The 26,275-nt window shown below is 41.5% G+C and overlaps 1 protein-coding gene across 1 annotated transcript; it reads left to right on the top strand.

The window, feature by feature from the left end:
• The first annotated feature begins 9,547 nt into the window (after window positions 1–9,547).
• On the top strand, window positions 9,548–15,264 carry NMS (neuromedin S). Its single transcript, XM_024202329.1, has 7 exons — window positions 9,548–9,683; window positions 10,901–10,956; window positions 11,636–11,683; window positions 12,148–12,207; window positions 12,300–12,326; window positions 12,418–12,471; window positions 15,220–15,264. The coding sequence occupies exons 1-7, from the start codon at window positions 9,548–9,550 to the stop codon at window positions 15,262–15,264; spliced, it is 426 nt and encodes a 141-aa protein (XP_024058097.1).
• The last annotated feature ends 11,011 nt before the right edge of the window (window positions 15,265–26,275 follow it).

The raw sequence follows: 26,275 nt of genomic DNA, 5'->3' as shown, positions 1-26,275 counted from the left end.
CTTCTGGCCTTCAAACAATCCCTTCAACCTCTCCAAGCTCATCAGAAGCAAGCTTCCCACAGACCAGCACACACCAACTCAAAGCAGCACTGGACCCTGTCATAACAAGATGCAAAACCTGCAGATATATCCCCACTGCTACAATGATCAATACCCACCCCCCAATATACCTTACAAGATCCATGGGTCCTACATATGCCTATCACAACATGTGGTGTACCTCAACCAGTGCACTATATGCCCCAGTAACACCCATGTGGGTGAAACCAGACAATCATTATGGTCTCAGATGAACTCACACACAAAAATGATAAACGATAAAAACACCATATGACCTGTGGGTGAACATTTTTCGGAAAGTGATCCCGCTATATATGACCTCTCCGTCCTCATCCTCAAAGGAAACTTGCACACCACCTTCAAAAGATGAGCTTGGGAGCTTAAATTCATAACTTTGCTAAACACTAAAAATAATGGTCTTAATAAAGACCCTGGATTTATGGTTTATTACAACAATCTGGAACCCACTAACCCCCTTTTTTTTGTCCTATGACAGCAGGGGTATTAATGGGCCACTTCACTTTGACTGGTCTCTTAGACTATATGTTAACTATTATGATAGACCCAGGCCAGTTGGGTACAGCAGATTAGCAGAAGGCAGATATAATGGCCACTGGATTAACAGTTTTCTGTTCCCTGACTGACCAGAGCAGGGGCTGCTCCAGGCTAATGAGAACACCTGACTCCAATTAACCTGCAAAGAGTCAGGTGAGGCCATTAAACTAATGTGACCACCTGACTCTAAGGCCCCGCTAATACTATAAAAAGGGCTCACTCCAGTCAGGCAGAGGAGAGCCAGGGAGCTAGAGGAGAGGAAGTGGGGGTTGAAGGACTGGTTAATGAAGACACCCTCAAGTTATTGATAAGGGAGTCCTAAGGTAAGGGAGAAGTAGGAGAGCTGTGGGGAAGTGGCCCAGGGAAATGTAGCAACTCTGGCAGTGAAAGGTTGGCTGCCAACAACTGCTACCATTAGGGTCCCTGGGCCGGAACCCGGAGTAGAGGGCGGGCCCGGGTTCCCCCCAACCCACCACTACAGGAACATCTTCTGGAAGGGGAAGTCAGGCCCCTGTCAGGACAGGAGGCTAAACTGTTCTAAAACAAGCCCTAGGGACAACAGAGACTGTGGGAGTTCTCTCACCAACCTCCTTGCTGGCTTATGATGAAAAGGGCTCAGTAGACTGTAACCCTGGCCCTAGAGAGAGAAGGGCTACGTGGAGGGTCACAGAGAGACACTGAGGCTAGCATATACTGCCTAGAAGCACAGGACCCATGGGGACAAGGTCAGAGCTCTGCCACACTATGTATGCTAAACAATCTGTTCCATCTTGTATTTAGCTGTGATACTCTGATTACGTTTCACAGTCCTGAAAAAGTGCTTTGTGTAGATCAAACCATGTCTCCTTCACCAGCAGAAGTTGATCTAATAAAAGATCTTACCTCACTCACCTTCTGTCCACCTGAAGGGTGAAATTCATGACCACCACAAACAGGGGATTGGAGGGGATAAGAGCTATCCCAGCTCACAGTGAGCAGAACAGCTGCAGGGCCCCTCCAGTAGTGCTGTGCCAGCCTCAGGGCTGAAGCAGTGGCCCTTGAACTCTGCGCTCCCATAGGCAGAGGTGTGAGGAACTGGGTCTATGCAAATACAGAGCACACCCCATCCCCATTTGATCACAAACTCCTAGCCTAGTTGGAGATGGGATATGCTATGATCAGGGGATACGGCATTCTTGGTGACTGCTCTGCAGCTACCATTCCTGCAGCCGAAGCAGAACCGCAGTCCCACTGTAATGGGAGCCTTCCACGGCCCCTACACCGCTAGGCAAATGTCACATAAAATTAAGTGAAGTTGAAGTCGCAAATTGCGCCAATAGATTTCAGGAGACTTTCACTCCCATTACAGAGATTTTTTAGTCCATTGTAATCTATTTCCATTGTGCTAATTTCCTTGGAATGCAGCAATTAACCTAGGCAGTGTAAATGGCTGCATTCCACAGGATTATCACTTCTCTGCCTCTAGTTGAACGGAAGAGAAAAAAATGGCCTTAACAGAAGAGAAAAAAAAATGGCCTTTACTCAGGAGAAGGCACACAGAGAAAACCCAAACTCCCTGTCTGACTACAAGTGCTCTTAGCAGTATTTACTATTTACACTCTTATGATGGACTCCTGCATTTGTTATGCTCCATATTAATATCTGGTATGCTGCACTGATCCATTAACTGCTGGGTAAGTACCAGATATGCTGTGTAAATGTTTGTAAGACAAACATACCTATTTACATTGGCATCTGAGTGAATTAAGGCAGAACTTCCTAGTGCAGGATTTTTTTATCCCACTATTTTTTTTTTTCATCGCTTAAAATTATTTGTAAAACATCTAATCTCTATACATACTCAACAGGGGGTGCAGTTTGACTATAAAGGTTCATTTTGGATTGAAACTTGGCATACACGGGATACAGCCTGAGAGGAAGTGTTGTTCTGTATTCATCATATATTGCTCATATCCATTCAGCATATGAACAGTTATGAATGTATGAGAATAAGGCACAAGATATGACTACATTTTAAATGAGTGCCTTGACAAGAAGACAGCATGGTTAAGTGGTAAGGCTATTAGACTGGGAGAAAAGAGACATGGCTGTATTCCCAGCTCAACCACAGATCTCGTGTATGACTGTAGGTAAGTCGCTTTGCTCTTGTTTATCCTCCCACTCTTTATCTGTCGTTCCTATTTAGACTGCAAATGCTTTTGGACAGAGTGTATCTTATGTTTGTACATAGTGTGTTATTTTATATGTATTACAGTAGTGCCTAGCCCCATTGTGCAAGCGTGATACAAACAATAAATATTAATAATTGTCCTGTAAAAAGCAACCCCAAATATATAGCTTTTCAAAAGGACCACTTCCTACCCTGACATTGTGACCAATTAGAGCTGGTCAAAACCTGGGAAGCATGTTTCTTGAAAAATGTTGAAAGAAACATTTTGTTTTTCTTCAAAATGTTTCATGATATTTTTCATTAAAAAAATTCAAAACAAGATTTTTTGAAACTTTTTTTCCATTTTTTAAAAATGTGTTTTGTTGGGGGGAAACCTACTCACTTTCTTTATTTACACACACACACACACACACACACTCTTTTCCCAGTAGAAAGAGAGAGAGTGTGTGTGTGTGTGTGTGTGTATACATACTAGATAGATAGATATGTGAGAGAAAGTGGAATTTTCCCTCCCCCCAATAATTTTTGTTTAGGAATTTTGTCAATTTCACCAAAATTCAAGTTTTCCTGCAACATTTTTTGTTTTAGTCAAAATGCCATTTTTCATCTAAAAAACTTTAGCAACATTTTGACTGACTTTACTTCCAACCCTTTAAAAAAAGCTATAAGTTAGAATAGGAAAGACTGAAACAAATAGGAAACTGTCCTATTCAGTCTCTCCATAAATAAGTCTGTACTCCGGCGCATATCTGAAAAATTGTAGTTTTAATTTAACCAAGGGAAGTGGTGATAATCAGGATCATGCCTTTAGAAGGAGCTCCCCATATATCCTTCCTAACAGCATCCTAGGTCCTTTCCCTACAAGAGGGATTTAAGTCCATGCCTAAGTCCTGGCCTATATTAGAAAATTTTACCATCATAGTTATGTTGGTTAGGGCTGTGGGGAAAAAAAAAATCACACCCCTAAATTGATATAGTTATGCCGGCAAAAGCCCTGGTGTAAACACAGTTATACTGGCAGAAAAGTGCTTTGTGGTATAACTTATTCTGTCTGGTGAACTGGTGGCAGACATGATGGTAAAACTCGCTCTTTCGGTCCTCTCGTTTTTCAGCTGGCAGTTGTTGTCATCAGACAGCTTGGCGCCATTCTCCCCCCTACCCCCAAAGTTTTTTCTTTTAAGGTGCCGCAAAAGGAATGTTCAGTTTAATAGCACATCCTCTTGTTATTTAGTCCCCCAATTTCTGACACGCCAATTTTGGTACATTGATTTCTCAACCCCCACTTTTCTTGTTCACTTGACATGATCTTATAAAACAGTCCTTGAATTATATCCATGATGCTGAGGGCTTAGGCAAACTCTAGGTCTATATATCAACTAAGAGTCTGTCAGGCTTAATGCTGGCTGGTAGAACATCATTACAATTAAGTTGCTAAAATTGCAGTAAAATCTGTAGTGTTTTTCACATCTGTACATTTGTGCTACATAACTCACATGGCTGGGACAAACCCCATGACAACAAGAGCCATTAATCATTGCTGATTTTTGCTGATAGAGATGGTTACACCCCTTAAGGGAGAGAGTGATCTGTTAATACCCAGTAAAAATCAACATGTCCAGAGGAAACTCCTTGTTTCTCAATACAACAGGTAGAAACCAGTTTACGGGACAATGGAGAAGGGGCCACGCCCACCCAAGGATGAGTTACAAAGGATTACATCATGGACCCTCCTCCCCCTTCACCATTGCATCCACAAGCCCTAGGGTCAGAACAGTCACATGGCCAGGTTTTCGGATAAAAGCTGCCTACTGAAAGGAAACAAGGTTCTTTTTACCAGACTGGATCCTAAGAGGCAAGGACTTTGCCAGGTAAAGGACCCAGAGCTGTCACAACTGGGATAAGCCTCAGAAGCTGAACCTGTAAGATTTTGTAGCATTGAAGTTTTATGAGATAATAAGATAAGTTTATGTCTTTGTCTGTATTTTTAGCATTGGGCAAATCTCTCTTGCTTCATTTTCATTTAATTAATAAAGCCTACATAAGTTTATTATAGGATCAGACTGAGCACTGCCTGGGTGGGTAAAGGAGGGAGATCTAAGGAGGAACTGACCCTTGGTATGAGTCTGGTCCTTTTGGAACAGAGGAAGTTGGATTTTCTGGGACGTTATGGTAAAAGATCCTAATATCTTTTAGGATACTATTATTATTATTATTAATATCTTTATCCTAATATCTCCACTTACTTGGTGTCAAGAGAGAGTGGAGATCCCAAGGGGACCGTTTAAACTCTATTGAGGCTGGCAAAAGCCTAGAGGGTTAATAAGCAGTGTGGTTAGCTGCCATGTCTAAGGAGCTTGACCCACAGCTGGCACTGAATTAACTTCACTCTTATTGAACAGCCTGCCCTTAAGTGGAGCCCACCATCTTGAGATAAAATGCCTGCTGATATTGTTGTTTGAATTAATTTAGTCTTTTCTGTTTAACTTTCATTGCAGAGACCATTTACAAACTGCAAACCAACTCTCCTCTTTGCTTCTATCTCAGTCAAATTTCTCCATATTCTACAATTATTAGTCACAACATGTTTTTGTTTAGAAATCCTGGGTGCTGAAATGCTACTGAGACTGGCTATATCCCAAACTTATTGACACCCACAGATAATTCTTCTGCTTCTCAGCACTTCAACAAAGCTCCTTCTTTCCCTTGTCTGTACATATGCATGTGTGTAGCAGAGGACGGGGGAATTATTAACTTGAATCCTCATGCCTCTCTTTCTCCTAGTGCAGGGAGTTCAGGACCTCCAAGCAGGGATTTCATTTGTACAGTAAAATTACAGCTCATTAAATTGGCTTGGCACTGATAAATCCATTGGCGATGCTGTATATTAAGCTAACACCATTTAAATGAAATATACAGAAGGAGAAAATTCTGGTTTAAGGAAAGAGAATGTGTTAATAATTTGCCATGTGGTAAGTTTTTTGTGTTCTGTTCTTTAAATACATGCACTCATGCTGCCCCGCTCATTATAATACTTCCATTGAGACACTACTATTCTGAGTGTTGTAACTGAGGTTTTTAATAACTAAGCTTATAACTAAGTACCTAATTTTAGCAAGGTACTTAAGCATGTGCCTAACTTTAAGCACATGAGTAACCTCATTGACTTCAATGGGCTATTCATGTACTTGAAGTTTAGGCAGTGTGTAAGTACTTTGCTGAATTGGGGCTATAATTAGTTAGCCAAATTAGGAGGTCTAATAGTTGAGATAGTAACTCCTGCCTGAAGAAGAATACAGTACATAGCCTGCACATTGCTTAACAAACAGGAAATCCAAATGAGTGAAGAATCAGGCCCAGTAACTTTGGGATGGTCCCTAAAACTGAATTATGTTGTACGTGACTCAGCTTAGAAGAACATAACATCAATCAAACCAAGTAAGCTCTTAACAGTTTTCTAATTTACAATTAATTCAGTAGTTAATTGAACACTGATTCCAGAACACAGCTTTACAAAACGCATGTTCCTGTAGCCAAAGGGTGAGCATGGTTCAAATCCTCCATTACATAACAAGAGAAACACAAGGTGAACGATAACTTTTATTTCTGGCAAAGGAAAAATGTCAAAGGAAAGAGCAGACAATTAATTTTAACATGGACAACACATCCTTCCACATTTACCGGGCCTGGTTTAGCAAGATGTTACTCCTCTTTCATGCTAGGGTGACTCCATTAAATTGCAATGACGTTACACCTGAATAAAACTATCATAAAGCTCAGACCGCCTCTCTCAACTGCAACTCCAACCTCATCCTGCTGTGAAAAAAATCTCTTCCTACTTTGCTGACAAGGATTAACAAATCCAAGCAGGCACTTGAATCCAGAATTGTACAGACCTTACCAGAAAAGCAACACACACAGTCTGCAAAAAGAGGTACTAGAATCCAGGGGTGGCAGAACTGGGCTCTGTGTGTGTGGAGAAACTAGTGTCCCCCTCAATGGGAATATTGGGGGGTAGATCTGTGTTTCCATTCCTCACCAGTTCTGCCCCTACAATGTCTGGCAGAGGTGAGAGCAGATAAGTACCTGGCTATGTTCTCCACGTGTGGGTGTGGGGCAGGAGGGGGGGAAATGCAAGCAGAACCCGGAGGAGGCATTGCAGCCATCACTGGCCTGTGGCACAGATGAGATCACGGTGGCTGCTGTAGACCAGGTAGGACTCCTGGACCAGCCCGGTTCCATCTTCCAGCCACTTCCAGTCCCTGCGGAGACACCTGGCCTTGGGAAGGGGCAGGAGCTTGTGTGCCAGCTGTTTGGGTGGGGCGGGTGATAGGACAAGGAGACTGGCCTCTGGGTGGGAGACATCAGTGCTCAGGGCTGTAGGAACAGCAGTAAGAACTTCCCATCCTGGAGCCAATCCCTCCCTACCCAGTCTATAGCTCCCCTTGCTCCCCCTCCTATCCTTCTGTCCTGCCTGCTAGACTCATTGAAAGAAGTGTAGCCTAGGAGCTAGGGTGCTTAACTAGGACTACGAAGACCTGGGTTCTATTCTTGGCACTACATCTAGCCTGTTGGGTGACTTTGGGCGAGTCATTTCACTTCTCTGTGCTTATGTTTCCCCATCAATAAAATGGGAATAGTGGTACTGACATCCTTGGTAACGTACTCGGAGAACCAGCACTATTGAAGAGCTAGGCATTCTTATTATTAAGCCAGTACTCCCACCTGTGACCTGGACCCATGCCTCTTCCTGGTGGTCAAAGCCATTGAGGAATGTGTTGGCCCAGTGCTATCAGAAACAGACATTCTAACCCCCCATGCAGGAATCATGCAGCAATCTGTCTCTTGTCCTCCAAAGAGAACAAAAATCAACACTCTGTGCCAACAACCTCATTCAGTACCATCCAGTCTTGGCTCTCCCATTTCTAGTCAAGGTGATAAAGATGATGATAGCAGACCAACTTCAACAACATCTGACCTCCACTGATATCCCAGATTCCTTCAAGCCAGATTACTGTACCAAAATAGCTGTGGAGTAGCAAAAGTGCAATAACCTCTCATCACAATGGACGGAGGTGAAACAACTATGTTGAGGCTGCTCATTCTACCACTGTTTTTTACCACAAGGTACTGCTGCCCTGCCTGGTGTCCTGACAGGAACAGAATCATGCTACTTTGGCTAATCTAATTCCTTTCTCACAGAAAGCAACTGCTCCTCCTTGCTGTCAGTTCTGGCCTGTGGAGTGTCGATGTACAACCATTGAGGGACATAGTGAGACAACATGGGCTGCAATGCCAGTTATGTATCAATGACATACTGCTCTTCATGCCTTTCATATCTTGCATAGACAGTGTGGCCTCCCAAATATCTCAAAATATGGTAGAAATTGGAGCCTGCATGCTGGAAACTGGAGACTGTTGAACAGTTGGCTCAAACCCAGGAAGGCTGGAAAGGGGAAATGCTTTGAGGAACGGGGCAACTATACCAGCTACCCCCTCAATTAAGCATATTTGCTCTCGGAAGAAATGCTTCTTCTTTTGCAACCCACCTCGGCAGCTACAATCGTCCAACATATCACAAATAATTCAGCCTATGTGCAAATTGGAGGGAACTGGGGAAAAAATAATTACGGCAGGAGGCCCAAAGCTTTAGAACACACTCTCAAAGGAGATCAGAAGGAATCTACCTTTGCCATCTTCAGATGACAAGGTAGAGCATTTCCCCAAAGAACCAACGCAGAATAAACCCTGGCAGCACACTTCAAAGTAGAACTCAGTGATTATAGCAGAATAGGATGAAGAATTACATGTCCCTTCTGAACTGATCCCAGCATTTTCTACAACACATGAAGATACTATGATGTACGGTATTTAGAAATGCTGCCCTACAGCTAGACAGAATAATGGAAAGGAATTCTTATTTCAAGTAATGGCCTACTTAATAAAACTGACAAATAAGACAATAATTGTCTTATATGAAATTTCCCATTCTTTTAAATGAAAAAGCAGACTTTATTTTCCAGGGTGTCACAAGTAGAAATATTTCCCAGGGATTATTAAATCATAGTGTACAACAGTCTCTTCTATGTTAAGGGGGATGGCCTCTCTCACTTGAAATGCTTCTTTTTGCTTCATATTTCCATATTATTGATAAGCTAGGGTTTTGAAATGGTTTCAATAAATTCATTCCTAATCATTGGGCTTCCTGGGGTTCCTAATGAATAGTCACTAGATTTAAGTATTGCATCCATAGCTATTTCATGCCTAGTTTTTATGAAATTTTCAGTCTTGTTAAAAAAATTAATCAAAGAACTGGAAAATGATTGTAGTTTACTTTTCCTAGCAAACTTTCACTGAACTCTGATTCTGCAGTAGACAGACCAGTTTGCATGTAATGGTGAGAACATGTTTGTGATGCAGCAGTAATGTATGTAGTACAGCCTGTTTGCATGAGAGCAGTTTTCATGTAAAGCCTTTTTTATACAGAGAGAGGCAATGAGGATTCTAAACTTCTCCATTCTGTGTTCTTGGAGTCTTGACTAATGGCTGAGGTCGCGTTGCAGAGAGCGTTGATTTGAGAGATATTGCTGCATAAATAAAAGCACAGCGTGACACTTATGACTTATGACAGAAAACCAGGCCCATGCACAGTGCTGATTGGCTCCCCTTGCAATGGGATACAACTTGTTACAAATACACCTCTCCAGTTTGGGCCAGTCGCCCACAGGCTGAGCATCCTCCTTGTCATTTGAAGTCTGATGTGAAATGCTCAGGTCCTGGCAGAAGAACCAAAGTCTGTCCCCAGCTGGAAGGAACCGGTGGCTGAAAATGAAACAACATCCTTCCCCCTTCCCTTTGATCTTCGCTCTCTACTGCTTCTGTGCTCTACAGTTCACCTCAGGTAAGACCCGATCTAGCCCCATAACTGCCTCCTACGTACCTGATCTATGTGGATAAAGAATAGTCGCTAGAACAGGACTAATACAGAAAGCTTAACTAGTTCTCTCTCCCTCCCTCACACTCCTGGCTTTGCTTTGCAGTTCGGAGAAGCTAGGCTCGCTTCAGACTCGGAGAACAGTTGTTCCAAACTAATTTGAACCTGATCTCTAACATTAAGCTCTTCCAAGGAGCAGAACGTGCTGGGATGAAGGCTGCAAATAGTTTAAACAAAGGACATGGCTATTGGCGTCCTTCCTCCCAAACCATCAACAGCAAAAGACCGAAGGGCTGCTGCAGTTTTTAAGACTAGACAGTGCTCATTTGAAGGGGGCAGGGCAGGGCAGGAGGGGGCTGGGTGACATGCCCCTTACTTGATGAACGGGGGGGCTCTTAGTAGGTGCACAATAGGTTCTTATAAAAGTGACCGGAACAAGTGACTTGAACATGAGAAATGGACATTTTCAATAAGCCCCGAGGGATTGGTGGGCAAAGAGGGAATGAATATAGCCCTGGGACTAGAGCCTCAGCGGAGCTACCCCCATTGACACCAGCTGTCAGTGCTAAGGGTGGACAAGAGGCTAAAGCGAGCAGGGAAAGTTTGAGGAAGAGAAGGCTGGGGACTGCCTCTTCTGCCGGCGCCTCTGTCCAGGGTGCTGAAGGCGGGGGGGGATCTGCTGTCGGCTGCGCGCTCGCGGCATGCACGGGACCCCGCTGATGTGCCCGGTGGTGGGCACAGAGAACTGGGGGATTCGGCATCACAGCACATCCTGGGAGCAGTTCGGAGGCGTGTATATGTACACTCCGGATAAGCGTGGGGGCTGCCCATCCCGACATCTAGATCTGCCCCTGTAAATGCACGCCAGGCGAGGGCGGGGGGGCGGGTTTGTTGGGTTATTTTTTTCCCCTAGAGTTTCACATTGGAAGGATACTTTTTTTTTTGCTCTTTGTTGAAAAATATTTTTTAAAAGAACAAAGCCAAGCACCCCTGCTAAGCCCTCTCTCTGCCTTAATGTTTTAACCCGGCTCGGGTTTCATTTGTACCCGAGTTGTGGACCCGTTATAGCTTCCTCGTGTTCTTGGAGAATCCGCTCCCTGAATTTGTACTGGGGTAGCTTTCAAATGAAGGGCACAGTCATCCTTTTAGTGGAAATTATATTTGTGACTGCTTTATCTCAATAGGGTTTCCTCAGCCTGTCTCCCGTTCGATGGATGCTCCAGACATTCCTAAAAGCGAGGTACGAAACGTTTTCATAACATGGCAATCATAAACTAGAAGCATGTTCATAACAGTGCAGGGGACACTGAAACACGGCTGAATTACCATTAGGGAATGAGAAACCGAATACACGTGATCATTTTCCATTTAGCCAGTGGCTAAGGATGCATTATTAAAAACCCTTTGCTCCCCATTCTAACAACACACACATAAATATGCAGAGTGGAATAATTCAGGAGTGGGTCTAAGGCTCACCTATGCCTTTTGTAGGTCATTGACTATGCTGCAATTCTGAGAGAGAAACAAGTTTGGTATCACTTATATGGGTTTTACAAAGAATATAAACAAGCAAATAGGACACTAAACAAATATATTACTGACTAATTTACTTACAATTTCGCTAAACTAATTGAAAATATAAGACAATGCAATGATCAAATCTAGGTTACAGTTGAGGTTGAATTGATAAATCAATGACTTAACAATAACATGAAATGGGGGAATGTCCACTCGATCACCTCCCGGTTAGCGTATGTCTATAAAGCAACCTTTTGCTGCCCATTTTAACAAAATACACACATTAAGAGTATCTGAGCTGGGAAAGGCCTTGGTAGAATATTACTAACGCTAAATTTTCTCACGCTAAAATACGGGTTTAAGTGTATAACTGATCTTAATGTCTAATCTTTATTTTTAAGCTGGCACTGTGTTTCAGTCAGTGGACAGAACTGTCTAATCAACCCCAGGTAAATTGACTTCATAATTTATTGAACTGACTCTACTCTTCCAGGTACATTGGCTATCCCATAACAATTAAAATTAGTATCTGAAATGATAAATATAAATGTCTCTTCCATCTCCTCCAAGGTGTTGAATACTCAGCTGTAATGATGTAAATGGTTCTGCTGGCTTATGTTCTATTTTCCCATAGTATCATTTAGTGAAATTCGATTGTAAGTATTTGTTTTGTATGCAGCATATAATTATGCTGACATAATTAATATACTAATAACTTTTTCCTGATATAAAAATTACATAATATTTTATATCTGGTAGCTGCAGAAAGATTTACTCTGGAATAATGCCATTGCTTCAGTAGAATTACTCATGATTTAAACTGTTGTGAGATGAAAATTAGGCTTCTTACCTCAAAAGTCATGTACAAAACATACCATAAATGAATGTATGTTTAAAAAATATTTTTTTTTAGATCTCCAGTAAAGTAATGGATCTTTGTAATGCTATTTTTAATAGCATGCAGATAGAGGAGGTAAGGTCTAAAGATTTTCTATCCTTGAAGAAAACTTTCCCAACATTTTGTCCAACCAAACAGAGTTTGACTATCATCATTATCTTTACTAGGAAAACAATGAGGACATATATAAAAGAGTAAGTATTTTTCCATCTTAGTAATATATGCATATGACTTCAACCCTTAAATTCGATAAGACTATATACTAAAATTGCTCTTTTTATGCAGTTTTTATTTCACTACTCCAGAGTTCAAGAACCAACATATCCACTTAAAACTGGGGTCAGTATTTTAACATAATCATCACTTTTGCATAGCATAACTATGTGAACAAGATGCTTACTAAGTCTATGATTCAGCAATGTACTTAAGCATATGCCTAACTTTCAGCATGTGAGTAGAGTCATTGATTTCAGCGGGGGTGTCTCACGTGCTTAAGTACCTTGCTCAATCATCTATAGAAGTTCAGGCCTGTGAGATACTGAGGCCCTCAACTCATGTTGATTACAGCCAATGTCAGGATCAGCCCCCAAAGCCTTTTTTTCCTAGTGCACCTTTTTGGTTAATGCTAACTATTCAAGAGGATTTACCCACAAAAATTACAGAGCTCCTTGAACCCTGTTTATATCTGAATGGCTTTAGTCAGAAAAGGATAAAATGCACCATGATTATGGAATTTCAGACAATGTTTACTCAGATCATGTGCAATGACTTTAAAATAATTACAGGACGTGTTTTTAAAAGGTGCTTCTCTATCTTTTCTATACTTTCTTGTCAGTTTCTTTACCTTCTAATTCTGAGCACATTTTTTTAAAAAATTGAATAAAAAAGCATTACAATATTTACATTGTATTCTAATTTACAGCCCTCCCCAAACAAAAGCAAAACAAAATAAAAACCAAACAAACATCTTTTAGACCTTGACTGTGTAGTAAATATATTTAATACAATGTTAGCTAAACCACAAACCCACAAAATGCTGATTAGGGGTTTCCCAAAGTCAGCTAGAAATTATGGGTGGAATCCTGATCCCATTGAAGTCAATGGTAGTTTTGCAGTTGACTTCGGTGGATCCAAGATTTCACGCTATCTGATCATTCTTCAGGACTGGAAGATGACCCATATTGCATCTTTCCAAGCGATGTAACTGACCTTTGCCTCATAGCAGTTTGTGGCCACGTTTCGAGAATATGGTCTATTTGGGGCCTTATCAGAAGCTATAAGAATGGCTCAGAGCCAGGATTAGGTCCAGCTGTGAGGTGTGGAGAAGGAGGGATTCATGTGAACTCTAAACTTTTGTCCAGCTTCACAGATCTATTAGGACATCAATCTCCCTGTCTCTGGCCCACCTGAACTTTCCCCAATACCCTGGAAACTATGGGCTAAATTCAGCCTTAGCATAAAATGCCATTTCTTATTGAATAGATCCTCCTCTTACATGGTCCTATGAATTTGTGTGGCATCATGTGGATTAGAGTTTGATTAAGGCATTAAGATTAAATTTTAATACAAGGGATGACATCTTTGCCCCACTGAAGTCAATGGCAAAATGTCCAGTATTTCACCCAAAATGTGTAGCGTTTCTTAAAGTCACCTGAAAGAACTGGGTAGAGAGTTTAGTTTCTCCCTCCAATCTTTGTGTAAGCTTTACAGCTGGAGTTTTCAAAGGAGCCCAAGGGAGCACCCAAATCTCATTGAATTTAGGTCCCTATCTCAACTAGACTCCTTTGTAAAATTCAACCTATGATTATTACAAAGCTCTGTTAAGAAGCTCATGTTTTGTAATGATTCTGCACTAAAGTAAATTAAGTTCTATTATAAATAAGTCTGATTTTTGAAGCTCCAGGCTATCAAAAACTTTTAGTCAGCGACTATGTTTGAATGTTGTGTGTCTAATTGATCTTAATACAAAACTAGTGTTCACAATATCTCTTTGTTGTAGTCTTCCCCTGTGCATCCTTTAATGCGCCTTGCTTCAAAGCTCTCTGAGAGAAGAATGAAAAGATTCCTTGATCCAGTATGCACTTGTTTCTTCCATAGTATTTTACGGCACTAAAAGTTAATTTCAATTGTTTTATAAATCATTGTCTCAATGTTCGAACTGTGAATATCTAACAAAGGAAAATCCCCTTGCTTTATATCCTGTCCTGAACTCTCCTCTTTCCTTCTCTATTTTTTCCTTTTTTAAATTTAAATTCCTTCCCTTCCCTTTTCAACCTCGTCTCCCCTTTTCTTCCTCTTGCTGTCTGTTCCCCATTTTCTGGCCCCTCTCCTCCTTTATTTTTACATCCTTGCTCTAGTCTTCCATTTTACTTACTCATCTTTAAAACTTATCCCTGATAATTAAATCCAATCACTGGTGCAGCTGCTGCTGTCACTGATTTCTGCTGATGCTACTAAATGTTGTTTTTTCCATTTAAGGTCCAGTCAAAGTCAGTGGGGCTCTACAAGTGGTTGTCCTTGCCGATCAGATTCAAGAATCAGAGCCTTCACTCACACAGGGCTTGATCTTGCTGCCGCTGAAGTCAATGGCAAAACTTGCATTGACTTCAGTGGTGCAAGACTGTTCCCAGAATGAACTACCTTCTGAAAAATAAGTACAGCATGAGCTGAGTTTAGTAGCAGCAACCCAGATTGGATTTAAAAAAAAAAATCAGTGGAAATCTTAAAGATGGGGAACCAACCACATTTCAACAAGGCAAGAAAAATCAATATTACTTTGAAACCTGGTGAATGCTGTTCCTTATGTTCACTTCAGTTCAGGCACTGCATTGTTCTCAAGAGCATGACTGTCTAATTTGAATTACAGTGACAAGAATGTATTTACCTTGAAATCAGTTAAAGTAATACTTAAAATAAAGGCAGCAAATTTTGATTTGCTTCTAGATTTCCTGTAACTATCTGATTTGTGTTTAAAATTCTCACTTCCAAAAAAAAAAAAAAAAAATGTACTTAACCTGTACTAGAGGATTATGAAAATCTCATGAACAGCTGGATATGTTAAAACTGATATGCACTATCACCTTGCAGGAATCACAGATTGCTGCTGCAGAGTTTACAAAAAAGGTACGTTAACTTAATTTAGATTTAAAAAAAAAAATCGGAGACCACAGTTGTTTTGAACTAGTTCACATGCTGCTTCTGAGAGATAATCAATCACTTCTAAATCAGCCTTCAAGCTATTTTCTAAAGCCCATGCAATATCATATCTAATTATGGTATTTTAATATATGTACATCAGGCAAAATGGATGATTCTTGACAATTCCCTCTCGGTATTAATGTTTAATCAGTAGTTCAGGTGAATGGGCACTGGGGACTAGCAGTATCTAGTTATTTGCATACTGCTGAAAAGGCTCCTGAATTATTGATGACAACAGCTCTGACAGTGACACAGAGACTTGTCAATATAGCCATACTATAGTTTAAAAATACACGTATTTTTAATGGTTTGTGTTTTATTTTACAGGATAGTGCTGGTACCATGGGACGGCCTTTTTTTCTTTTCAGGGTATCAGATTTGTCTTTTCCTTTTTATAATTTTGAATCATATACAATTTCATATAGCCATAGAAAACAATATAAAACCGTTTACATCTAAAAATTGTTGCCTGGTATTCTATAGATGCTGCAGTCTAAAGTCATTGCTTGAAAAGCTTAGGGAGTCAATGTGGTGTGGTGGTTAGAATAAAAGGTCTATAAGACTGTGAAATCCTGGGCAGTAATGGCTTAAAACTTTCTGTTCTACAGGGGTGACCATTAAAATGTTATCCCGTGAGCTGTTCTACCTAGAGATAGGGTTGGGGCCAAATGTTTATTTCCTATTAGACTGACTAGTGCACTGGCACTAAATTCAGCAGACAAACATAAGCATGAGCAGTGCACTGACAAAATGATCCGATTAACACATTCAGTGCACAACAGAGTAAAAAAAATGGAAATTATGAAAATCATCTGTGGTTAATTTTTTTCTCATTGTGACTGTTGGATCTTTGCCCAAAGTAAGTATCTTGCTGATCCTGTTCTAACCCAGATTCAGCTAAAGACACACTATGTTGACCTGGGCAAAATGTTTTTCACATGCCTCTATCAACACAGCAAGAAAAATCAGTTAAAAAGAGGCCCTGACTATAACCCGGGCCCTGATTTAGCAGGATACTTAAAAATGTGCCTAGTTTCTAAACAGGTCAGTATTCCAAGTGATGTCAGTGGTATGATTCACATGATCAGAGTTAGGCATATGCTTATATATCTTGTTGATTGGGGCCAAGATGTTGCATAAAAAATTAATCAGATTCTTCAGCTGTTAGTCCAGAGGCTGATTGAAGATGTTACAGACCATGGGAATTCACCCACCCCATAGATAAGCCCTATTTCCACTCAAGACCCATCACCCACGTGTGGTAAATTTGGAACAAGATTTTATGATTTTCCTAAATGCACTATGGGAGTCATCTTTTGCTGCATTTACTTGTCTGACCTCAATATGATTATTTAATTACATTTTCAGCCTAGAAATGGAAGAACTATCGAAGATGGTGGTGAGTAGGCCTCTGAAAGGTGATTTTAAAAGGCTTCATTCTATTTACTCAACAAATAATAATCTGTATCAGAGAAAGTGTTATTTAGAAATAATTTGTTACACGCCTAAGCCCCTTCACTGCTAGCTGCTCTGCACAGGGACCAGGGCCGGCTCTAGGCACCAGCAAAGCAAGCAGTTGCTTGGGGCGGCAGATTTGCAAGGGGCGCAAGAATCCAGCACGGGAGCTGAGAACCAACAGGAGGCCCTGGGAGCTGTAGTTCCTTGGTTAGCTCCCTGCCTATAGAGCCAGCCCTGGATCAAGGAAAGAACTACATTTCCCAGCATTCCCTTGGCCACTAGCAACAGGAAAGGGAGGGGGAAGGAGTATGGAACTGAAATCTGCAGCTTGCTGTGAATGGTAGGAACAGAGCAAGCTCTAGGTTTTTTGCCGCCCCCCCCCGCCCTGGGCTCCCCCTGCACCCCTGTATTGCCCCAGCCCTGGACTCTCCCCCGCCCACACCCCCTACTGCCCCAGCTCTGGCCCCCACCTGCACTCCCCTGCTGCCCCAGCCCTGGGCGTCCCCTTCCACACCCCCTGCCACCCCAGCTCTGGCCCCCACCTGCACTCCCCTGCTGCCCCAGCCCTGGGCTCTCCTCCCACCCGCACCTCCTGCTGCCCCAGTCCTGGGCTCTCCCCCGCCCACACCTCCTGCCGCCCCAGCTCTGGCCCCCACCTGCACTCCCCTGCTCCCCCAGCCCTGGGCTCTCCCCCCACCCGCACCTCCTGCTGCCCCAGTCCTGGACTCTTCCCCCCCACCCACACCCCCTGCCGCCCCAGCCCTGGGCTCTTCCCCCCCAACCACACATCCTGCCGCCCCAGCCCTAGGCTCTCCCCCAAAGAAGGAATTGGGGGGACTAAATGGATGGTGCACCTCTCTATCTGAAACCTAGCAAGGGAGGTATGTGGATCCCACTAGAATTTAAAATGAAAAGTAAGGGAGGGGAGGCTCTGGACCTGGGCAGCTTTAGATACAGTACCAGGCACTTAGGAGGATTTCCACTTCTGAGCCATGGAAGCAGAAATTGACTTTTTCTTTCCAGATATAGCTAATATTCAGAAAGGGAATCTAGCACCTGCCTTCCAGATTTGAACACCCTCAAAATTCAGGAGTGCTCAAGCTCAATTTGGGCAGCTGTTACTTCATTTCCCCCAAATCAAATATACTGATCCACTGTAACTTGCTGTAGAAAAAGTAGAATAAATTGAGCAAGAAATGCTTCCCAGTGGTTATTAGGACTGGAATTGCTATTTTCAACAGCCATTGCTTTTTTAAGTTTTAGTTTTATTTGTTTAAAAGGAAGACCGTGATAGTGCATTCCCCATAGAAACAAAGAATGGAACAAAAGAATAATAAAGGCACCTCAACTTTTTCTCATTTATGTAGGACAGTCTTATAATATGCATCCAGATATCCTCCAGTCACACAAGCTGAAAATTGTTCCACTTTACTGCAGTTCTGTAACCATATGGGAACCAATCCTGTCTGTGTTCTGTGCACATCCAAAATTCCTGCTGAATGACCCGCCCTGGGAGCGAGTTACCAGTGACCCAGGGCTGGGGCGGCAGGAGGGTGCAGTTGGGGGGGGGGAGGGGGAGAGCCCAGGGCTGGGGTGGGGGGCAGCCAAAAAATGTTTTGCTTGGGGCAGCAAAAAACCTAGAGCCAGCCCTGACAGGGACAGGTGTCTGTCTGCACAGAACCCCTTGAAGGATCAGGGGGTCTTATGTGTGCACTGTAGACAAGCTAATGAAGTTGAATTTTTTTTATAAAGTGGGCTCATTATAACTTTAATGCTCTGTCAAAGAAGTAGTAATACAAGCATAAAACATTTCTACTATTTTCCTGTTCCAAACTTGTAAATACTATTATTTACACAACACCCAAAAGCATGCAAGGTGCTCCACAGAGATAAATATAAAGACAAGATCTCGGTCCTGAAATGCTTATAATCCAAAGCCACTTGATACTACATCAGAACCCACTAACATGGATCCTTGCACTCATATGGAGTCCCATTGACATTAGGATTGAGACCTAATTTTAGCTGAATAACAACAAACAATAGGGGTGGGTGTGTGAAGAAAGACAATGGGTTATAATAATAGCACATGCTCGCTCAGCTTCAGTGTGTTCACATCTTGATTGTTCTATTAAAGTCATGATTAGGTTTTAATAGTAAATTAAGTAGATATTTATCTATAAAGGAAACCACATGCTCTTTCCTCCTCCCCCATCCTCTCCCAACCCTTCTGAACTTTTCAAAAGAAAAGGTCACTATTTTCTGTTTGTGAATTATCTGCTTCCACTGCAACTGATAATGCTGGTGATAAGAAAGGATGGTGACTAGAATGACAGCAAAAAAAAGATCTACAAAAATATACTTTTGATATTAAACCATTTAAGGAAGAAACAAGCCACAAATACACTAGATGATCAATGGAGAGATGTGGAATGACCATGCCTAGAACTTTTTGGCAAAGTGTTTCCAACTATGGTTAGTGTAAGAACATGTTTAAACACTTTGGGTGAAATTCACCCAATGCCAGGGCCAACAGAAGGTATATGGCAACAAATAAACCCCACTCAAGTGTTATTGTGTGGACTAAAGTGTGCCTTACTGCTGTGCCTCCTTTAAGGGCATCAGTTTTCACCTACTGTGCAGTGTGTCTTCTAAAGGGTCAGCTTAATGGGCTGCAAAATAAACACTATGCTCCCCAGCCTTCAAGAAGAAGGCCTCCTAGATGGCGGTAGACCTTGGTGATGAAGGAAAAAAGTGTGTAGGGAGGAAGGATTCATAGTGTGGGTGAAAGACCTAGACTCTGGATAGTTATTCAAACTTTTTGAGGTTCATCCACTACTACTTGCAAGGGCTAAACTTTTGTGCCATTATATTTCTAGCTTTGGGATGGAACTGACATACAGAACTGATTTTTTTTTCAGTACATCATTTAAAAGCTCAACACAAAGTATAGTCTTAACATGTGCTAATTTCTTTCAGAATTCCATGGAATGTGAAGCTCATGGGTTGACTTAACATCTTGAAGATTTGATTTATACAAAGAAAAAAAAGTCCTGTTGGACTGTGTGTCTATTATTTTAAGTGACTCATTTGACTAGAGGCTACTATTCCATAATAAATTTGCAGTCATTAGTTACTCTGTACTTCTTTACATTTTTTCATTGTCAAGTTTTACACACACACACTTCTGGTCACTGAGCAGTTATCAGCCTTTTTTATGTTACACTTCTTTGTCTGGCTCCAAAATAGAGTTCTTTATGGACAGGAAACCAAATCAAATATATTAAGATAATACACCTCTACCCCCATATAACGCTGTCCTCGGGAGCCAAAAAGTCTTACCGCATTATAGGTGAAACCGCGTTATATCGAACTTGCTTTGATCTGCCGGAGTGCGCAGCCCCCCCCCCCCGCCCCTCCGGAGCGCTGCTTTACCGCATTATATCCGAATTTGTGTTATATCGAGTCGTGTTATATTGAGGTAGAGGTGTACAATGAAGAACCATTCTCAAAATGTTTCTTCTATCATCTTTTTATGTAGGATGACTTCTGTTAGGATTATACATGATCAACATGCCCTTTTTATGACTATGCAATGTATTTTGTTTAGGATTTGAGGTACACATTGCTCTACCCCAAATTGCACAGCACAACAACATTTTCATAAATGAATTATCTTCTCCAAAACAAGAACAAAAAGCTGATCATGATAACTGATAGGTTCAAATAATCTACTTTGAGTGTCACTGATCAATGACAATTGTTATTGACTGACCGTATCTGACCAATTTGCCAAAATGGAAACTGTGATTTACCTTTTCCACCCTTCCCCTACTAGGCATCATAAAGAATAAATCAGGGACCAAATTATGAGATGTGCTTGTCCCTGTGCCTCAGTGGGTCACAGCTGAGAATACCAGATTCAGGATAAACTGCTGAGAAATAGGGCAGACTCACCTCAAACTGGTGATTATTCTATCATTAGACTATACCAAGACAGTAACAAAGGTAAACTTCTGTCTCACCACACTGGTTAACAAGAGGTCAGAGATGCAGTCTCCTAAGGCATTCCAGCCCTTGTCTCACCACCCAGACACTGGACTCTATGATGAGTGGTTACTGAAAACCAATTTAATTAAATATAGGGTCCTTTTAATCCCAAGAGATCAGCCACTTAACCAGGTCAATATATAACCCAGATCTTACCAATAATCACCCTACTGCCAATCCTTTAGTAACTAAAATCTAAAGATTTAATAGTAAAACGCAAGAAGAGAGTTATAAATGGTTAATAGATCATATGCATACAACCATTGCAAAGTCTTTATATCAGGTTTGTAGCAGTGATGGAATAGAGTGCTGGCTTGTAAAGTCTCTCTGGTAACTTCCAAAAGATTGGAAGGTCCTCAGTCCATATTCAAAATACCCCTTTTAGTTCTAAATCCACAGAATCAGAGAATCAGGGCAAGAAAGAGGCAAAATGGAGATATCTCAGGGGCCTTTTATATCCTCTGCCATGTGCCTGGAAATTTACCATCTCTGTTTGTGGAAAGTTATTGGGCTAAGATGGAGTCCAGGATCATGTGAGCATATCACATGTCCTTACATGCTTTAATGACTCAGAGGGACAGCCATTGGCCATATTCTTGCTGATGCAGCTACAGGAAGAGCTGTGTGGAGAATTGATTCTTCTTAATGGCCCATCAGTCTTGAATAGACCATTCACAATGGGCTGGGAAGACTGTATGTAAAGTACCTTCTAGGTGTTACCCCAGGAAGAAACACATTTGAGATACAGATATATAGCCAATATTCAAAACTTCAGATGTAGTGATGATACATGGATTTAGCCAGCATAATGATATTTGATAGACTGTAACTTTTTCAGTGACACTTTACATGACACACTTTGTATAAGATTTGTTGCAATTGTAGAACAATGATACAAAGGGTCATTCTCAATCAGACAGCATCACAGTGCTGAACATCTGAATGTTCCATTGAAGTCATGTTTTTGTGTGTGTGGTGTTTTTTTTTTTTTTGTCTGTCCAGCAGCCTGTGGTATTTGTGCCCTGGGAAATAGCCAGAACTAGAGTTGAGAGGGACTACAACGCTAGAGGAATTGTATGCATAATATTAAAATATGTGGTTACTTCATCACAGTGTATACGTACTTTCATGGGGAGAAACTATCAGGTATTTAAAGGCTTTTTAATCTAGTAGAGAAAGGTATAACAAGAACCAATGGCTGGAAACTGAAGCCAGACAAATTCAGATTAGAAATAAGGCACACATTTTAAACAGTGAGGGCAACTAACCATTAGAACAAACTACCAAGGGAAGCGATGGATTCTCCATGTCTACAAATCTTTGCCTTTCTGAAAAAAAATATGCTTTAGCCAAACACAATTTTTTGAGCTTAATACAGGAGTAATTGAATGAAGTTCCCTGGCCCATGTTATATAAGACATCAGACTAGATGATCTATTGCAGTGGTTCCCAAACTGGGGTTTGCGAACCCCTGGGGGTTCGCAAAATGTCACAGGGGGTTCTCGGGAAAAAAATTCCCTAATGGCAGACAGCGCTGTCCTTACGGTCCCCGGGCAGCACAGCACCCCTGGATTTCCAAGAGCTAAGCCGATCAAAGCAAGCATCTCTCTCACACTGAGGAGATTTAAACTTCAAGACTCCTTATAAGAAATGGAAAGAGAGGTGGATTTTTTTTTGCTGTTTTAAAAATTAAATAGGCAGCTAGTATTGTTATTAAAATTATTATGAAGAACAAGTTTAAGCTTTGTTGTAACGTGCGTTGTTTGCCTGGACTGCTCAAGACCGGAATGCTTGTGTAGGAGGAACTCTTTGAGTTGGCTTCTTAAGTACCTTCATGCTGTTTCACATCTGATACTCCTTGATGAAACATAGGAGACTTGTCTTATAACAGGCTTATTCAAAGTGATACAAGCTACGAAAGTGAGATCTTGGAAGAGTGATGCCATTTTCATAATGTAATAAAAATACTGTAATGATAAATAATAATTAATAATAGTGTGTAATAAGCATGTCATAAAAACAAATTTTATATTTCCAAGATCACTGCTTTTATAATCAGGTAAAGGAGAAAATCCCTGGAAATATTCATTTTAGGAGGGGGTTCGCGAGACTTGACATTTTAGTGAAAGGGGTTCACAGGTTGTTAAAGTTTGGGAACCACTGATCTAATGATTCCTTCTGGCCCCAAATCAAACATATTGTTGACAAATTCATGGTAATTCACATTTGAAAGAATAATTTGAACTACTCATATACAATTCTAAATTAACTGTAACCACCCAGGAAAATTTCTGTGGACTGCTCAATGAACAGTGGTAATCAAAAAAGAAAATATACCAAAGGAAATGTGAGGAGAAGGAGAGAAAACAATACTGAAAATATTAAAATGCCATGACATAAATCATTAAAAGGGCTTTAGACACTTGTGATCAAAATGATCAGAAGCATAGAAAGATTTCTGTAGGGAGACAGACTGAAAACACTGGTCCTCTTTTGGTACAAGAAAAGACAAATAAGAAGGGAGAAGTATAGAAAAATAATGAATGGTGTAGAGATAATAAATTTGGTGTTCCTATTATGGTCCCATAATAAGAGAACAAATGAAGACATTTGATTAAATTGAGAGGCAACACATTTAAGAAAGTAAAAATACATTATTTTTATACAACACACAATTAACCTGTGTAACTCATTGCCAGAGACCTAGAGACCATGAGTTTAGTAGCATTACAATATATTAGATTTTTATGATGAGAACATCATCTATTACATTCAATAGATAGATAGAGGAACAATAACTCATGCTTCAAGTTATGCACAAACCACTAACTGGCAGAGGTTAGGAAGAAAATTCTCTTATGGCCAGGTTATTCCATATTTGTTCACTATGGAATTGCTTGCACCTTCATCTTAAGCACCTGGTACAGAGACTGGGTACTGGACTAGAAGGATCAGAGCTGGTATGGCAATTCCTAGGTTCCAAACAAGCATGTTTTTTAAAAAGGTCTGCCTACGTTATCCTTTCATGTATTTATATTGAGCAATCCATTCAACAAACTATCAATTAAAATTCTTCACCACAGCACCTTTGCTAGATTACCAAATTCCATTATGTTGCTGCACCCGACTAAATACTAGAAAACAGTATTTTTAACATTTAGCATTTATACAGCGTACTACATCTTCAAACGTTAACTTATTAATGCCCTAATACAGAGCCCACAGTAAGGTAAACTCCCACTGACTTTAGTGAGAGTGTGACTGCTGAACTCTTGGCTAATTCCTGGTTCAGTTCCCCCAGTATATCACCAGGCTTGAGCTAAAGAGCCCAGTCTTTGTACCTGGGGGCTGTAACAAGTCATCTCCTCTGCAGATGGGCCCAGAGTGGAATCAGTAAAATACACTCACCAATGGATGACAAGAGCAGCACTGGGCCCATATGGTGCTACTCACAAGCCATCCAGTAAACAACACCAAATCTTTAGCTACTGTAGGTCACTTTCTCCAGTCTCCACATGCTGCAGTGAAACACATAGTCTCATTCATGATCAAGTAGCTTCTTTTACATCCCCTTTGCTCTATTTGTAACTCATATGTAGAACTGCAAAATGTTCTGCATAAAGTTTGTCCTGAAGTCCTTTCCCAGGCAAGAATCCCTGTCTGATTCGGCCCTGATTCAGCAAACATGGGCTTAAGTGCTTTGCTGAACTGGGGTAGTCATCAATTAAGGACATAACCAAACAAACATTACAAAGTAGTAATGATGATTTGTCCAAAAAAAAATCAGTTGAAACTTTTTCAATGGATAATTGGTTTTGCATTAAAACTGCCTGCTTTCAGTTAAAATTGTCAATGTTTTGTTTAAAAAATTAAAGAAAAAAAGGCCCCCAAACTGAAATATTTTGATTGGGATATGCTGCTATGGTACCTAATGGGGGCTGTAGTCTGGTTGCTTATGTCCCCATCTTCCTCTGTGGGCTGGGATCTGTAGCTGAACTATATTTCCCATAATGTACCATGGCCAGGAACTCCCATGGTGCACCTTTTCCTCCAAGAAAGGAGACTAGGGGACATCATGGGAGATGCAGTCTGATCAGGAGTCAAGTCTAAAAAGGAAAATGGGAGCATGAGGCACTGCAGAACCGAGATTTTTCAAAGGCTTGTAATTTGGCCAAATATGATTGGCTTTTTCATGGGGATAGCAAAAGATGCATCCCTGGCACAAAGGTCACCCCGCAAATTTTAATGTCCCTGCTCCAAAGCATAGAGGCACAAGAGTTTCTCAAAAGAAAAGGTCCCCAGAATTTTTTAACATGAGCAAATCAGTGTTTTCTTTTTCCTAGCCTCATTTTCACATTCAGTTGAACTGTTATAGCTGAAATTTAAAAAAATAAAAAATAGCCTGAGTCAGACACTCAGATTGGAAAATTTCAGCCCACACAGAGTATGGCAAACTTATATACAACTGAAAACAGGGTTTTATAATGAGAAATTTCAAGCAACTTTAACAAAATGAGATGCTACCGGTTCCACCTATAACATAGGACCCAGACCACAAAAGGCTTGATAAGTTAAAGTCATCTTCTTGAATTGCACCCAGCAACAAAGCCACTGCAGTCTATGCAGCATATTTGTGAGCAACAATACATGCCAAGGTACGTCATAATGGTGCGTTGCCATACTTCAGGTGCACTGCAGGCTGATAGGCACAAGACCAAGGGCTTAGTCGTACTGCAACCCACTGGTGAATGTGTGCTACAAATTGTCGCGGGGCAAGTACACCCCATCCCCCTTCTGGAGTGGGGTAGGGTCATGGGAGCCCCACAGTTAAGTTTGCCAGTCTACCCTCAGCATCGGGGCAGTGGAGCCTAGTGGGCAAAATCTATAAAGTCACCCTTCCAGGTAGGACTATGGGGCCTGGTGGCCAAATTCAATTATCTGCCCTCTCCCTGAGGGCTGTGAGGCCCAACAGACAGAGTCAATATGGCTGCCCTTCTCTGCAGGGCTGTGTGGCCTGGTGGCCAGTCGGGGAAGTGAGCTGCCACCTAGGGGTTGGTGGCAGACGGGGTAGGGGGACCCAGGCCCTCCCTGCTCCACCAGGCCCCAGCCCAGGGCCCTGGCAGTGGCAAGTGTGCTTGCCACTGAGTAAGCGGGGATCTGACCAAAACACACTGATGCCACCCGGCACAACCACTAGTCCCCCTGGGCTACTTCCTACTTTCTGATGCAGATGTCTGGGCATCTCCAGGCTCCTCAGCCTGTGCAGCTCCCAGAGGCTCCAACCTTCCTTTGGCATCTGCAGGTGCAGGTATCTGCCTTGGTCTCAGCACCTCTAGCTTTTGCAGTCTGGGATTTCCGCAGCTCCCGGCTGGAGACTACAAGGTGCATCTTTCCTTCTCATGCATACTGGAAAGGAAGGAGAATTCTGCCAGCATTC

This window comes from Terrapene carolina, unplaced genomic scaffold, assembly GCF_002925995.2.
Source record: "Terrapene carolina triunguis isolate 2854851 unplaced genomic scaffold, T_m_triunguis-2.0 Scaffold21, whole genome shotgun sequence".
Classification (NCBI taxonomy): domain Eukaryota; kingdom Metazoa; phylum Chordata; order Testudines; family Emydidae; genus Terrapene; species Terrapene triunguis.
This window is presented reverse-complemented; position numbering and strand designations above follow the sequence as displayed.